Source organism: Zootoca vivipara, chromosome 5 (genome assembly GCF_963506605.1).
Source record: "Zootoca vivipara chromosome 5, rZooViv1.1, whole genome shotgun sequence".
Lineage (NCBI taxonomy): Eukaryota > Metazoa > Chordata > Lepidosauria > Squamata > Lacertidae > Zootoca > Zootoca vivipara.
Genome location: NC_083280.1, coordinates 95,958,996 through 95,976,845, shown reverse-complemented (window position 1 = coordinate 95,976,845; position 17,850 = coordinate 95,958,996). Strand labels below are relative to the sequence as shown.

Below are 17,850 nucleotides of genomic sequence, written 5' to 3'. Positions count from 1 at the left end.
CAGGGGCCCCTTTACCTTTACCTTTACATTAACATGTAGAAAGAAAGAAAGAAAGAAAGAAAGAAAGAAAGAAAGAAAGAAAGAAAGAAAGAAAGAAAGAAAGAGGATATCTGATCTATGATAGTTACATTTGGCATCTATTATATGCCTGTTAATATGCTTTTCCTCTCCAACATTACTTGAAGGAATCCCTTACCTACTCGAAGCTCTTGACCAAAGACTGTTTTCTCTCCCAGTGCTGAGCAGTTCCACCTGCCATATCGGAACTGGTACTGGCATTCATTGATCCCCATCTGGGCCCCTTCTCCGATCACTATTATGGCATCCGGACGGCTCTGGCAGATTGCTCGCTGCCGAGGGGCCAAGCCTGGGATTTTGTTGCAGATTATGTTTGCTCCTAAAGCCACCACAGATGACAAAGCTCTAAAGAAAAGCAGAGAAGAAGCATTAGAGCTAATGGAAGCCATTAATTCCATTTCCTTGATAGCATAGCATGCTGGACAAGGCAACTGGCTAAGAGCAAAAGGGCTGGAAGGGGGCTCCTATAATTACGCACACTTATCCCAACCTCTCTGGTCTGGCAGTGGGGCTGGAAACCTTGCATGACTTTCGGTAATGCCTAGTTTTGCTTGGGCCAGAGTTACCACATGTGCAATCTGTCTTACAAAACGTTGGCACTTCCAGCTTCTGCCTGTGATCATACGAGGGAATGGGGAGATGTGAGAAATAGATATTAAAAATCTGATTTGGATTTTTGGAAATCTTGCTAACTGAAGGGCAGATTAAGTTTAGTGGGCACTGGCTCCGCCTCGCTGCAAAATGCTTTCAAGCCAGTTCATCCCTTTCTAATTTTAAACCACAACATAAAAAGTAGGGGATGACTTTATTCAACCAACATTCACGCTCATTATTATAAACATGAGGTGATGAATGATTAATAGGAGCTTGTGAGCACAAATTTCAGAGTCAGGTTTTTCAGACCTGGAAAATGGTTGGAACTTTTCACAGAAGTGTCTCAAACGTTCAGACAGAGTAAACGTTATTTTCAATAACTGCAGCAGACACACATACAATTTTCATTAAAGTTTTTGTCTTCTGCAATATGCTATCTCAATGATAAACAGTTCTGAGGCTGCGATACCCTTAGCAAAGGGGAGCTGGCCCCTGCTGGAAACAAGTTGTGCTTCAAAATGAACCAGGAGGACTAAGCTATGGCTTTAACTCCAGAGCAAGAGATTGTGCTGCTTTATTTATTATTTTAAAAACTTATATACTGCTTTTCACTTATCTCAAAGCAGTTCACAATGTACATTACTTACAATAAATAAATAACAGAACATCCATATAGTCATATAATTTCAACAACTAAAGCAACCAGAACCAATAAAGTACTCAATAGTCAAGAAATGCTGTAGAAAACTAAAAGGCCTTTAATTGTCTGTGAAAGCACCTCATCGTCAGTGATCACCAGATCTCCATAGGGAGCTCATTCCATAAAATGCAATGTCTGCACTACAATACTATGAGCCTTGCAGTGGTTTCCATTCTAATATCCAGAGCTGAAGATCAAACAGCAGCACAGTGTTGGAGAGGAAGCTTGAATTGTAGAGGTGGCACTTAACTAAGTTTGACGCAGAACTGACCCATTGAAACTAATGGGGATCTAATGACTTCCCATCCATTACAGAGTGCTACAACAGATGTTGTTGGCTAAACTAACAAGTTTGAGAGCACAGAACATCAGACAGGACAACTTTTTGTTTAGATGGAATGTCTTTATTCAGCATTATAAGATAAGGTTTTTCACTAGATATGAGTCATGGGTACTCTCATTGCCCACACCATTCATGGCACCAGTGCTGCAAGTCCACCATCCATTAGCTACATGCAGCAAATAAAAGAAGAGAAAAAGCTTGCGGCAGAGACTGAAACACAACACAATATATGTAATGTCATTTTCAAGGTTGTGCTTTAGAGCAAGGCATCCTTGACGGACGCCTTAGCCAGGTAGAGACAAGGTGTGTGATGTGAACTTGAGGGATGTCTTATGCAACCTCTAAGCTTCCTTGTGCTTTGCGAAAAGTGAAAATGGGAGTGTTTTAAGTAGTGGAGTCCTTGGCCAGTCTTGGAGCCCTTGTATATTAGTACAGTGAACTGTGCAAATGCAAGTGTTGAAAAGTTATAGGGCACATGTTTTGGGACTACAATTCCCATCATCCCTGACCACTGGTCCTGTTAGCTAGGGATGATGGGAGTTGTAGTCCCAAAACATCTGGAGGGCCGAGTTTGGGGACGCCTGTTATAGGGAATAACCATATCCATTTTGAAGTTCCTTTTCCCAGCAGCAGGTTTAGGCATTAAAGAAATGCAAACGGAATATTAACATGTTCATTGTTACATTGGATTCTGGGATTCTTGGACCTGTTAAGGATTCAGATTGATGAGGCCTGGTCCTGGTACTCGCCAGGGCCTCCTGCAGACTGGCTTAATTGTTTTCATGCTTTTGCTCTATTGTTTATTTTATGAATTGTGCTGCTTTTAATTTTTATTGTGTTGTATATATTGTTGTACTTTGTGTATTGTTGGAAACCACACCAAGATGGCACTGTCATGATGAAGCATTGTCTATGCACTGGAAGAGTGAATAGGTCTTCTATTTCCAGCAGATGCTTCCTGCTGGAGGCCCTGCCTTCCATTCTTTCACAACGGTACATGAGACCTAATCTCTGATCATTTGATCAGCTGATGCTCATGCATTCTTGCTTCTAACCCATTTTAGGGTCCCCTAGGCTCTCTTTATTATCCTTGCTACTTTCACTATAGGGGACCTAAGACATCAGTGACTGACCATACACTTTTCAGGCAAAAGGTTGGGTTCCACCCCCAGCTCATATTCAAAATCCCTCCAATTTGAAATAATCTTCAGTAGCAGAAACATGCCTGAGACCTCAGAAGACCAGGTACTAGGCTAGATGGACCAATTGCCATATCTGTTTCAATATAAGGCAGCTTCATTTGTCCCTCTTATACTTTCCCACCTTCCATAGCCATACATGCTTCTGAGTAGCATCACACTTACTGAGGCCAACAACCAGGCTGCTTCACATAGTGTATGTACATCTCTTGATGTCCCATAGCTGAATGTGTGAACTGGCTGCACTGAGAGCATTGTATTTATTTATATCTATACCACCCTTCCAATAGCAGTCACTCAAAGTAGCTTACAAAAAGAATAATTTAAAAACAAAAGTCAACATGAAACTTCCAGGGCTGGATCTACAAATGGAACAGAATCAGGTGACAGAGGCTTGAAATGGTAGATTGTCCCACTCTGTACTGTGCATGGAGGGAGCAATTTCATTTTTACTGCTCCCCTACATAAAACAGACCAAAAAATCCTCCCCAGCAGTCAAAGTTTAGCATCTCAAGAGTGAAGGCCATAGGTCACTCTCCTCTCTGCTATACGGGAAGGCTGTTTGTTTAACAAAAGGGAGACTTAAAAGAATATGATCACACACCTGTAGTCTGAAGTGGTGCAGACCATTCTACCAACTTAGATCTCTACTACCTAATTCTGCTCCATGTATAGAGAAGCCAGCTTACCTCCATGTTCTGCAATGGCTTATTCACATATAGAAGCTGCCATTTGATGCTGCAGTCCATGAATGAATGAATTGATTGATTGATTGATTGAATGAATGAATGAATGAATGCAGTGATGAATGTCCATGTATGACTGTTATGTAGCATCTCTCACATCTGTATCTGAAATGGAACTGACATCCCCCAAAAAGTATTATGGTCCTGGTGATGTAGGCAGTTTATAAGGCCATCCCTGTTTCTTGACAATAATACACTGATACACTGCTTTATAGCAATTAAAGTACTAGTCATAACTGACAAAATTTACACAAACTAGAGAGTTCATAGCAGTGGCTCTTGAAACCCCAGGGCTTCTATGATTCAGAGGTCAGGCGCTTAGCTACTTAACCGGATATAACATTTCCAGTTCCAGATCACTGAAATCACCTTTTTGGGTGATTTCAGTGATCAGAGGGAGAATAAAGTTTGTGCTTATTTTACAGGCAATCAAATCAAATTCCAAAGCATTACAGTCCCATACAAAGCATTATTGCAATGCCATTCTCAGTGACTAACATAATACAAAAATAATATTTGCTGATCAACTCACTTAATCATGAATGCCAACAGAGTATGCTTCATGATGGCTCATGTACAAAACCAGAATGGAATGCAGAGATTCAGGCAAGGCATAGCTTTGAAGGTGCTGCTGCAGAGGAGGCAGCTGTCATTCAAAGAAGAAATTTGTGTATATAGAATAGGTACCTGTGGCTTTGCTCAATAACTTCATGTCCTATTTGCTCAAAATGCAAGCTTCACATGCATCCTCACAATGCAGCATGCAAGCACCTGTCCTTAGACAATAAATGTCCTTGGCTTCCAATTGGCTTGTTTTTAAGCCATAGGTGGTCTGGGCTCAGGGTGCCCAAATGACTACTTGCTCCCATGCAAACCTGCCCACCTATTCACTGTGTTCTAACTTTAGATTCCCACAGAGCTAGAAAATACTAGACAAATATATACAAAATATAAGGCATTCAGTTCCCTTAAAAATGTATGGCTGTTGTTGGGGGTGGGGTCTTAATCCTCTTTTGGCTCAGCCTTACCAATATATCCTCCAACTTTGCTTTTATCTCACTCTTAAGTGGTTGCCATAAATGATTGCCAGCAGAAATGCTGAGTCATGAGACTGAGGTTTGGAAAATTCTTTATTTATATTAAATAAATATGCCTAACAATTTCAGGCTTCCTCCTAAGCTATTCCTTGCAGGCTTCCTCATTTTGTTTGTCACACATTCTCATGTGGTATGTTGCACATTTAGGTCTTGGCATATTGTGAGCTACATCTGCAGCTGGATTTTAGAGTGTTTTTGCTTCATAGCAGCTGAAAAACAGATTAATGTGCTGTATTTTGGCACTGGCACCTATTTAATCTTTCCTCACAGTGCAATATCCTTTTTTATCAGAGGAAATCCTAAATGCCATGTTTTATCAAGACTTCTAGTGCCATGTGTGACCAGATTACACTGCGTAAAAGCATCAGACTAAGCTATACAGCTTGGGTATCAATAGCAATAAGTGACTGGGGGAAAGTAGAGAGCTATTTGGTTTATCATCAACTGAACTAATGACCACTCCCTCATCTTTTTAGTGTTGCAAACAGAAGTTGACCTAAAACAAAAGTTGAAGGAACTCCAGATTTTATTAGTTACTTGAATTGGAGCCAAATTCCACATTGTACGGCTCTTGATGGAATGTACCAATTCAAAATGCAATTGGGGTAACTACACCTCTGGGTGCCCCCTTCCCCCCCCCCCCAACATTACTGAACATGTTAACCAAAATGGTTTTAGCCTGGCTTCTCCCCATGGCAAATCACATGGAACCTTTTTTAAATGTGGAAATATCACAGGTTGGTTGAAGGGGTCAACAACTAGATTTCTCTCAATTTTTGTGTGTTTCCCCTACCTACCTACCCACCCACCCACCCGCATTTACAAAAAGCCCAGCAATATAAAAGTGGCATTTTCCCATGAAGGTAGACAAAATATGGTGGTCTACGGTAGAACCCACAGAGAGTTTTTCCCCTGCAACAATCTTCCTAATGTTTAGGTGGAAACTTCTTTCTTCAAACTTCAAGAAAGAAGATTCCACCTAAACATTAGGAAGAACTTCCTGACAGTAAGAGCTGTTTGGCAGTGGAATTTGCTGCCAAGGAGTGTGGTGGAGTCTCCTTCTTTGGAGGTCTTTAAGCAGAGGCTTGACAGCCATATGTCAAAAATACTTTGATGGTGTTTCCTGCTTGGCAGGGGGTTGGACTGGATGGCCCTTGTGGTCTCTTCCAACTCTAGGATTCTATGATTCTCCCCGCCCCCTTATTAGGCAAGGTTCCCTTCTGGGCATGCTCTAACCATTCCCCACCCTGCTGACTTGGCTCTCCTTGTTAAAATATTGAGTTTTTATTCACTTTGGCTAACCAGTTCAATCGAGGGTGCTTTGATAATTCAATTTGGTTGAATGGTGGGATAAAGAATTAATTCATTGAAATAACTCTTTGTGCCAGAATGTAGGAGCACATCAGCAGTGCAGACTCCATGGGGCTGAACCCCTTTGAGCGCCTCCAATGTTTGTTAGTGGGGAGCGGGCCCCCTCAATGTTCATCTGGGCATGTTGCCCAGATGTGACGCTACCATGTGCAGTTGCATGAGCCAGGGGTTTGAAGGCTCCTCCTTCTCCTGCCACATAGGGGAAGCAGCCCCTGACCTGTGGCCATACCTGCCAAGTTGCTGTCAGAGAAATAAGGGACTGGGCCGGAAATAGCACTGCCGCCATTTTGGAACTGGGCGGGGCATGCTCAGAAGTGACTTTTGATGCTGCTTTGCCCAGTTCCAAAATGGCCACCGTGCCAGAAGTCGCACTGCAGCCATTTTGGAACTGGGCAGAGCAGCATCAAAAGTCGCTTCTGAGCATGTTCCGCCCAGTTCCAAAATGGCCGCCACGCCATTTTGGGGAAAAACAAAAAAATCCGTTTTTTCAGCTAGGAACAGCTGGAAAAACGGGGATTTCCCGGGGAATACGGGAGACTTGGCAGCTATGCCTGTGGCAGTGGCAGAAGGCGGAGGAAGTGGAGGAGCCACTGGCCATGGAAGCTGAGTGTCAGCCCCCACAATATCTTTGCAGAGTCAGCAAGCCTGAAACATATTATAATATTTTTGATATATAAAAAATCAAATTCATTGGATTCAGGTTACTATGTGATATAATACTGCTCAGGATATATGAATTCCATCCCCAGTTAATAGTTTATGGAATTATAGACTACGTACATCTCCATGTGGAGATGGAAGATCTAATGTTAAGGTTCTACTACAACACTAGAGAGGCATTTAAATCTTACTTACAGCATGAAGGAAGGGGAAGGGACACTGATTCTGTGCTCAGGGGGACTTAAATGCCTTCTTAGGGTCAGTTTTCTCAGATTCATACCTTACACAGTTATGTACATTATAATCAAGAGGGGTGTGTCTCCATGCCAGGAAGCTACAGCTAAGTTGCTACTCCCTGGATCATGTCCCTGAGATATTTGAAAATGCACCATTTCAATTCATGTTTTATGTCTTCCCCATTGGGAATATTGGTTTATATTTGGCTGAATTCAAATTATCCCCAACAAGCCTAAATGATCTGTTCAGGGAATACTGGTGTATCCCAGTGGCTGCATAAAGTGGAAGATAGTTCTTATAGCTGCTAGAATGGCAATCATAAACAGCAACACAACAAAAAAAGTAAATGACACCAAGAAAAGATGTACTTAGAAATAAAGGGGATGGAATGTTTTATTTTTCCTTGCCACCAACTCAACCACCTTAAGGAAGAGGCAAAGAAATTCCTTCCACCCTTGAAAATGTTGACTTGCATAACAATTCCTACAAATTCACCTCAATCTGTGATAACTCCCTGGCAACCTTGGCAAGGAACTGTATCGACACCCCCTGACCCTCAAATCACTTTACTCCAATGGCTACATTAGAAATTACTACATTTTATGCAACCAAAGTACTCAAAGCATCTGAAGTGAAGGCGCGGCGAGGAGGAAGGGTGAAAAAATTCGCACACTTTTGTGCCACGGTGTAGGGGAAGCTCCTCCCATGTTTGATCTCACTGCAACAGTGGCAGCACACTGCCACACACCTATATCTCACACACTCCATAGTCTCCAGCAGTCGACCTTCATATCGCCTTGCCTTTATTCCTACCACTTAGCTCCCAGTTCTTGTCGAAATGCACAACCTTACACACAGGGCCGGTGCTAGGGTTTTTTGCGCCCTAGGCGAGATCACCTTCTGCCCCCCCCCCGCCAATCATATTTCAAACACAGGGCGCCGGCCCCCCAGGGGCGCCCCAGGGAGCGACCTCCCCCCTCCCTGCACACCACCAGATGGCCGGTAGGGCGCAACCAGCCACCAAGCCCCACAGCTCTGCCGCCACCCTCCACCTCGATTAGTGCACGCCCCCCCAACCCTCCTCAACCTGCCCCCCCCGCGGGCAGCTGCCGCTCCCGGGAGGGCCACGGGCCGCCCACTTCGCCTCCTGTCCCGCGCGGGGAGTCCCAAGGCAGCGGGACCAGGGCAGGCGGGGCGGGCAGGCACGAGGGTCTACAACCGGAGTGCTGGAAGGTCACGCAGAGTCCCACGCCACTCCAGCGCCGCGCCCCTCATCCCCGCTCACTCTCCCGCCGTCGCGGGAGGTAGGCGGCCCCAGAGGCGGAGAGGTGCGAAGGCGGCCCTGCCTGCCAGGTCCCTTCCCCAGCCCCAGGTGGGGTGCCACGGGTGGTGGGGCGTGGCACTCCCAGCCTCCGCGAGTGCCTGTTGCAGCCCAGAGCTTCTGGGTGCCGCGGCAGGCGCTCTCCTGCCTGCCTGCAGCCCCGGCGGTGCGTTGCCACGCTCTTGCTCGCTGTGCTGGTGGAGAGGGAAGGCGCTGCCGGAGCCCTCGCTCTCCCTTCTGGGCACGGCGGCAGGCGGCGGGGGGTGGGGGGCAGGCTGGCCAGTACCCCCTCCATTTTGGCTCCCTAGGCAACTGCCTAGTTCGCCTTAATGGACGCGCCGGCCCTGCTCACACACATAACTGGAGGCTGATTTTGGGGCTAATTTTTGCACCACCACCCCTAGACCTGCGTCCTCGGCAGGTGCCGGTTGCACCAACCTCCAGGTATGTCTCTGGGTAACTCTAACCCCCCAATGCATGGAGGGGAAACATGCTTTACATGCAGAAAGGACCAGGTTCAGTACTTGGCATCTCCAGTTCAAGGGATCTGTCAGGCAGCAGGGCTGAGAAAGGTCTCTAGCCTGACACACCAGAGGCTGCTGGCATTTGTAGCAGGATATGTACGTCTGCTTATATAGTCACTGAGTTTTGGAGCATTAGTATACACAATGGGCTCTTGCAGGATTACTGAGGTGCTACTTCTATCTGTCAGAAAGCGTCAATCACTGTGGGCAAAGAATGAGTACAAGGCATGGACTGAAGGAAGCTAGCCATACACACATTCCATCAACAGAAGGGGCAGTCCAGCTCAATTACTTAGCAGAGTAAAGAGAAAACATACTCTTCAATGGCATGTGTAGACAAAGAGTGGCTAATATATTTTGTGGTGGCACTGTGACACATCTGAAATAGGATCTGACTACTGGATGGTTTATTTAATTAAGAATTCCTAAGTAAATATTTCTGAGCATACATAAGTGGCCGAGCATTGGCAGAAGCTCCTCTGGCTCTAGATTTCATCTGCATATGTTTTTGTGCTTTCAATTTTGTTTTCCACTTCAGGCTTCAAGAAATCATTGTTGGCACATGCAATGATGACATGGAAATCCAGTAAGCTTGCTCCATATTGCACTGTGGTGGGGTGATCCTAGTTGTGGCTCTGACTCTGAGCCGAATCTCCAGGCTCATGTGTCTTCTGCAGTGAGCATCATTTCTGAGATTCATTAGGAGGAGAAAGTTTCTTTCTTGAGGGTATTTACATGAGATGTAAACAAAAACTTATTCACTTTAGAAGCAATGGAAATGTAATGCCCATTCACACAACCAGCTCGGCTAGTGAACGCCAGTTATTAAACAGCCTCAGCAGACTTCCAGTGGTGCTAACGTGGGCTTCAGCTGTAAATGCCAGTGTTGGCCCACCCATAATGCAATGGGAGGTGACCACCTCAGATGGCAGGATCCACAGGGACAGCAAATCCGACCTCCAAAGAATGCATCACCTGCTGCTGCTGCTGCTGCTGCTGCTGCTGCTGCTGCTGCTGCTGCCACCTTTTTGGCAGCGAGTGCTGCAATGAACTCCTTGGAGACCAGATCTGCCCCCGCCTAACCCTGTCTCTACAGCAGCCTCACAGCAAATAAGAGGCACTGCTGGTCTCCTCCCACCCCTAGGGGGTCACCCTATGGGGTCTCCTGGATTCTGTACCCACTTGGCATGATTTACAGCACAGACACTCCCACAATGGCCTTTGATTACCTTTTCAACTGTCAGGTAAGGCCGATTTGATTCCAACCCCCAACCCCACCACCACCACCGCCACTGCCGCCCATCCTTGTTCCCAATGTAGATTTTCCTCCTCCCTAGTTCCTGGGGGAGATCATCACTCACCCCTTCTTATCTGGACAGGGGAAGAACCATTTTGTATTTCGCCAATATGACCTGGGCCGGATCTAGTTAATATGCAATCCAATACAAATCTTGGTTTGCATAATTGTTGAGTTTTTTGAGTGGCATTTACAGGACTGCCTCATCCTGTATCTCATAGAATCATAGAGTTGGAAGAGACCACAAGGGCCATCCACTCCAACCCCCTGCCAAGCAGGAAACACCATCAAAGCATTCTTGACAGATGGCTGTCAAGCCTCTGCTTAAAGACCCCCAAAGAAGGAGACTCCACCACACTCCTTGGCAGCAAATTCCACTGTTGAACAGCTCTTACTGTCAGGAAGTTCTTCCTCATGTTTAGGTGGAATCTTCTTTCTTGTAGCTTGAATCCATTGCTCCGTGTCCGCTTCTCTGGAGCAGCAGAAAACAACCTTTCTCCCTCCTCTATATGACATCCTTTTATATATTTGAACATAGCTATCATATCACCCCTTACCCTTCTCTTCTCCAGGCTAAACATACCCAGCTCCCTAAGCCGTTCCTCATAAGGCATTGTTTCCAGCCCTTTGACCATTTTAGTTGCCCTCCTCTGGACACGTTCCAGCTTGTCAGTATCCTTCTTGAACTGTGGTGCCCAGAACTGGACACAGTACTCCAGGTGAGGTCTGACCAGAGCAGAATACAGTGGTACTATTACTTCCCTTGATCTAGATGCTATACTCCTATTGATGCAGCCCAGAATTGCATTGGCTTTTTTAGTTGCTGCATCACACTGTTGACTCATGTGAAGTTTGTGATCTACCAAGACTCCTAGATCCTTTTCACATGTACTGCTCTCAAGCCAGGTGTCTCCCATCCTGTATTTGTGCCTTTCATTTTTTTTGCCCAAGTGTAGTACTTTACATTTCTCCTTGTTAAAATTCATCTTGTTTGCTTTGGCCCAGTTGTCTAATCTGCTAAGGTCATTTTGAAGTGTGATCCTGTCCTCTGGGGTATTAGCCACTCCTCCCAATTTGGTGTCATCTGCAAACTTGCTCAGGATGCCCTCAAGCCCATCATCCAAGTCATTGATAAAGATGTTGAACAAGACTGGGCCCAAGACAGAACCCTGTGGTTCTTCCCACTAGTCACTACTCTCCAGGATGAGGAGGAGCCATGAGAACGAAAATCATGTGCCGGTGGCGCAGCGGCAGCAAGGGGCCCCATTAGCAAAAGCACTTCTCTAGCTAAGAACAGTTTCAGGTTAAGAACGGACCTCCAGAGTGAATTAAGTTCATAACTAGAGGTACCACTGTGCTTCTTTGATGTGTCTAGATCCAGCCACAGAGATGGGGGACAATTTGGTTCACATCTTAATGTGAATCTGCCTAATTTGTACTTCTGAGAACAATATGCAACTCAAAACCTAACTCTCCTTTGAAATGTGCAACTTGTCTGAATCTTGAAAGAAAAAATACAAAAATGCATATAGAGGAAAGGCTCCATAAAAAGGCATATATTTGTGAAAAGAACATACACAAATGATTATATTAGGGGGACCTCTGGCAAAACAATGTCTATTAGGCACAATTGCATACAAACACAGGTATATTAATGAACATATACTGTACAATAAAGTCACACCCTTCAACATTTCTCCAATGAAAATAGGAACATCCTATTCCATGATAATAATTTTATTAATTATACCCTGCCCATCTGACTGGGTTGCCCCAGCCACTCTGGGCAGCTTCCAACATATATACAGTCATACCTCGGTTTAAGTACGCCTCTGTTTGAGTATTTTCAGTTTAAGTACTCCGCGGACCTGTCTGGAACGGATTAATCCACTTTCCATTACTTTCAATGGGAAAGTTAGTTTCAGGTTAAGTACGCTTCAGGTTTAGTACAGACTTCTGGAACCAATTGTGTTTGTAAACCGAGGTACCACTGTAAAAAAATTCCACCACCACCCCCCACTCCAGACGACCTTGAACCAATGCTTAACCGCCAAACCTTACAAAGTTGTGATGATTTGCTACGTGGCAGGCAAAACCCAAAAGGCACCAGCCAATCAGCCAAATGGGAAAATTCCTACCGGGCCCCTGTCCCAAAAACAGACGACCCACGACAGCATAGCAAGGTCATAGTAAGACCCTAAATATAGGGAGGGTGGGCGGGTGATCCAGTGCACGAAGCGAAAGAGGAAGCTGTACACAACGTGCAGCGGTATATAAAGGTCCCTCGGTTAATACACAAAATTATCCATTGGCCAGATCTGCCCAGCAACGGAGGGACCACCAATCGGGTTGTTGTGGCTATCCAATCGCTCCCACCCACACAAACAGTGAGGTCAGTCTTGATGATCTCACTGCAACAGGTGCCCTCTGTGAGGAGGACTCAATTTCTGAAAATTAAAAGGTGGGGGAAGGGAAAACAATGTACACAGCCTTGTGTCCTCGGGAGGAACAACAAATGTATGCAGTTTCTCAACTCTCAGCAATGCTATACACACACACACACATTGATAAACGCACACACAAAATCATTATATAGACAAAAAAGGCCAAAGGAGTGTTAACTTACTGCAGCTGTAAGGTGTTTAATTAATTTATGGCTGAATTTGCTAATTCGTGACTGTATTCGTGACTAATAATAGCCCAGTGATGGCAAGCACACTAGTATGAGGAGGATATGGGAATTCGGGGGGGGGGGTCACAAATTTTTCTCAGTAGGAAATAAACCTCGTCTATTTTAAATAACTTCTAATTAGAACATAGCAGAGCCAGCCAATTGTGTTTTATTCTGCAAGGCACCACACGTGGAGAAAGAATGAAATAATGTGGGAACAAGGGAAGTGCTCAAAGAAAAGTACCTTGATTTCATCATCTGTCCAGCATCAAGTTAGCAGCAACAAGGAGTTTCTGCTTTCTTTTCTGCTACTCCCAGGTAGGAATCATCAGCATTATTTCCTCTAAATGCTTAGCAACAGCAATTAAGTGTCTTTAGCAATGGTGTTGCTTGTCAATTGCCAAATCCTTAGAGTGTCTCCACACTTTGTTTTATAACTTACATCCATTAGAAATGTCTGACTTCCCTTTCTTTTTTAAAGACATGAAAGCTAAGAGTCTGGGGGCCCTGTTGCCTTGGGGCCTGGTACAGGTGTACCCCTTGTTCCCTTCCCCGTTGACAGCCCTGACCACAAGGGAAAGAGCAGGAAGATATAAGGGAAAATACAAATGATCAGGGCGTTACATTAGAAATAAACACTCCAAAGAGATTTTAAAATAACAGTAGAACTACAGGTAATGTGAAGAAAACATGGGATTCTCCAGCCTGCATTTGCCTTTTTCTGCAAATGACTGGTTTGTTCCCAGGAGAGAATCAAAAGGTGAAAGGGGAGTGATTCTTAATTTTCCCGCCCCCCATCCGATTGTTCTCCACACTCCATTCTGATTCAAACGAACTTGGCTGTAGATGAGGGGGTAGGAAAGTAAGCCTAGTCATGGGGGGGGGGGGGACCGAGTGAGTGGGAGAAGAGTTGTGCACTCTGCCTTGTTTGCGGATTCTCCCCTGAAAATCCTTTTCCTGCATCGTTTTTACCACCAAAACACACATATGCCAAGGCAGTGTTTAGTTCTACCCTAAATGTCTATTTCTGTCCCTCAGAACTTTAGAAAGCAATTTTATGTTTCTGGCAAGTACAAGAGAGGGTACTTTTTAATATAAATAAATGCACCAATGTTTTGATTAAAATTGTGAATGGATATCAGAGACCTGGGAGTGGGGAAATAAATCCCTTCAATCGCCAGAGAAAGCTCACAGGGACCCAGCTGGCCATCCCTGATTTACATATTAGAGAGGGTGTGATCATAGCAACAAATCCTTTCATCACTTTGCTTGGGAAAACAAATACAAATCAGAAAATGTGGTTGATGAGAACAGAATCCTTGGCCCCTAGGAGGCTTCCCCACCCAACCCTTACAATCCATGTTAGGGCATCCCAGTGTCTTCATGTTAAGCCCAATAGTCCTATGCAGCAAGGCCCATTCCACACCCTGTTTTCCCCCTCTGCATAAATGGGTGGCTGCAGTGTGTTCTTTAAAGCAACTTTCCACCAGAATCTTAGGGAGAAACATCTAAGGAAGAAAGCTAAGCTACAATCCTTTCCCTCTTTGTCTATGTGTAGTTGAGCTTTTGTTTTCATTGCAGTTTAAATACAAAGGAGCACTCGATACGGTGATTCCACAGTCTGTCTGAAGTGGTACTGTTTTAGTATTGTTACAAAAGTCGGGTGCCTCCCCCTCTCTCTGCCAAGCAGCGGCAGGAGCCCGTGGGGTTCCCGGCACTCGCCTGGGGTCTGTGGCATAGCTGTCAAGTTCCCTTATGCTGAATAGGCTCCCTCGCGAGAAAAGGTAAAACATGACAGCTATGGTCCTTTTGGAGAACTGAGACTTGTTGGAGACTGCCGTAGCTTTAAAAATATACAGTAGTTTATTCACCTGCATGGAGGGTGTCCAGATCTTACTGCATGGCCATTTCAAGAGGGGCTTGCACTACAGAGCAGTGCAGCCCTGGGGTTCAAGGCATCTCTCCAAGTCAGCCAGCCTTCCCAAGGATGGATCCCAGCCTTTCTTCCTGCTTGTTCTTGCCAGCAACTCTTGCTCAAAACTCCCTTTTTCACAGAGAGAGGCTATAGAACCCAGCCTCTTGGATAATGGCGTTGTCCTGAGCGAATCTCCACACACACCCCCATCTCTCCCACTTCCTCATTTATCTCCTCTACGGGTGCTGCTGTGTTCCCTCTCTCTTTCAGCTCTTTGCTCTCCTACTTATAAGGCTCACCAGGTTCTGTGAAATGGAGGGTCTGGAATGCTCTCTAATGACAACATGTCAGCTGGGTGTTGTTGTCCTGTCTTTCCCATGATTTCCCAGCTTTCCCCTCATCTACCTCTGAGCTGCGACCTCCCTCAAACCCCTGTTCTAAATCTATATGGTCTTCCTCTTCCTCCTTCCTGGAAGGGTCAGGATGGGGAGGCTGCCTTCACCATTCCTCCTCTGTCCAGTCCCTGACATAAGGATTTGACTGATCGTAGAATCATAGAATTGGAAGAGACCACAAGAGCCAGGCCCGGTGTAGTCCCGGTGGCACGGGGCCGGCAGGGGGGCGTTGCACGGCAAAGCCGCACGGAAACCATGCTGTAAGGGCGGGGGCGCCGGAGCGATCTCCGCGCCTCAGCGACAGGGCGCCCAACAGGGCAGTCTGGAGCAGGTCGGGCGCCCTGGCGCTGAGGCGCATAAATTGCTCCGGCGCCCCCCTCCCCAATCGCAGCGCCCTGCCTGGTTTCCGCGCTGCTTTGCCGCGCAGCGCCCCACCTCCCGGCCCAGCGCCCTGGCGCACCGCACCACCAGGACCTTACCTAGAGCCGGCCCTGGCGCCCGACCTGCTTGAGACAGCCCTGACAAGGGTCATCCAGTCCAACACCCTGCCAAGCAGGAAACACCACCAAAGCATTCCTGACAGATGGCTGTCAAGCCTCCGCTTAAAGAACTCCAAAGAAGGAGACTCCACCACACTCCTTGGCAGCAAATTCCACTGTTGAACAGTTCTTACTGTCAGGAAGTTCTTCCCAATGTTTAGGCGGAATCTTCTTTCTTGTAGCTTGAATCCATTGCTCCGTTTCTGCTTCTCTGCAGCAGCAGAAAACAACCTTTCTCCCTCCTCTATATGACATGCTTTTATATATTTGAACATGGCTATTATATCACCCCTTAACCTTCTCTTCTCCAGGCTAAACATACCCAGCTCCCTAAGCCGTTCCTCATAAGGCATTGTTTCCAGCCCTTTGACCATTTTAGTTGCCCTCCTCTGGACACGTTCCAGCTTATCAGTATCCTTCTTGAACTGTGGTGCCCAGAACTGGACACAGTACTCCAGGTGAGGTCTGACCAGAGCAGAATACAGTGGTACTATTACTTCCCTTGATCTAGATGCTATACTCCTATTGATGCAGCCCAGAATTGCATTGGCTTTTTTAGCTGCTGCATCACACTGTTGACTCGTGTCAAGTTTGTGGTCTTCCAAGACTCCTAGATCCTTTTCACATGTACTGCTCTCAAGCCAGGTGTCACCCATCCTGTATTTGTGCCTTTCATTTTTATTTTTTTCCATTTCATTTTCTGTCACTTCAAACACACACTCCATCACTTTGGTGACATCTGACTTCCCAGGCCAAAGTATTCCTCTTTGATTGCCTATCAACACCTTTTCGTCATGTTAACAAAATTTGCTCTTCACTAAGCCAGGCATGCTGATTTGCATAAGCCAGCCCAGGGATTCCTCTGCAGCTGCTATTTTCCCCTTCACATCCCAAATAAGCAAATTTCTATGGTTTAGGCGTCCCCCACCCACAGCAAAGCTATAACAGTATATTATTTGCTGTTTGTATGGACCAGTTCTTGGATTTACCACCAAATGACTGGAAGGCTTGTCTTTCCTGCTAAGCTTCATGAGTTATTTCAGGGTCCGTTTCTGAATAAAATAACCGCTTTCTATGCAGATGAGGAATTTCTACACAGATGGCATGTATCAACTAGATTCTTATATCAACTATTTTGGGTCATTTGCGTGTCACTCTGTGTTTCTAAGGAAATATGCACCTCACCCACCTTTGCATACCAGAGATCCTGCTTTCATTTACAGGGTTACTTATTTGAAGATAAAAGAGGTTCAAGTCAGAATTTCCAATTTTGTCAGTATTGCTTGGTGCTCTTTCAACTTACTTCAGCTTGTAATTCACCCCTTATGGTGAGTGTTATCTCAGGAAAATCAATCCTGAAAAAAGCCCTCATGGGTGACTATTATTACATCACCTCTCTTTTCTTGCCCCATTTTTTAAGCTAACCTACCTTGTATTTTAATAGACTAGTCAGTTTAAACATAAAACCTACCTTGTATTTTAATAGACTATTCAGTTTAAACATAGTTCTAGTTACAGGTAGGTAGCCGTGTTGGTCTGAGAAGTGTGCATGCACACGAAAGCTCATACCAAAATATAAACTTAGTTGGTCTTTAAGGTGCTACTGAAGGAATTTTTTTATTCAGTTTAAACATAAATTGTATTTTAATAGACTATTCAGTTTAAACATGGTAGGATAGTATTCATGGTAGGATAGTATTCTGGCAAACAGCTGAAAACACTGTTTGCCACACCTATTTTCCAAAGACCAATGAATACAGTTAACTTTGTTGAGGATAGCACATGCTTGAGAACACAGGAAACTGCATGGGTGGAATTATAACTCAAGAAGAAGGAAGACCACTGTGGGTGACATGAAGCACCCCACACACTGCATAGAATTGTGAAAACCTGTGAGGCATCATTCAACATCAAACACCCAGCCTAGAAACCACAGAAAACAAGTTAGCCACTGGCTCACCTTCCCCATTCCAAGCCACTCCCCACGTGAGCCTTGTCCCCCAATTGGGGTGGCCCAGGGCCATGTGATGTCAGCCCCATGGCATGAGTGCAGGATGTCAGCATGCCCTGCAGTGTTCTGACTTCACCCACGCACACCGCCGCGCAGGGCTTGCTGACGTGTCATGTGGATGCCCCATGGCGTGTGCACCTGGCTTCCACAGA

General features: G+C 45.5%; 1 protein-coding gene across 2 annotated transcripts in view; it reads right to left on the bottom strand.

Moving 5' to 3' along the window:
• WNT7B (Wnt family member 7B) overlaps positions 1–17,850 on the bottom strand; it is a 129,468-nt gene that overhangs the window by 34,860 nt on the left and 76,758 nt on the right. For both annotated transcript variants that reach the window (XM_035137569.2, XM_060275161.1), the window contains exon 2: positions 197–423. In XM_035137569.2, the coding sequence (XP_034993460.1) occupies positions 197–423 (227 nt within the window). The remainder of the gene's footprint in view (positions 1–196; positions 424–17,850) is intronic.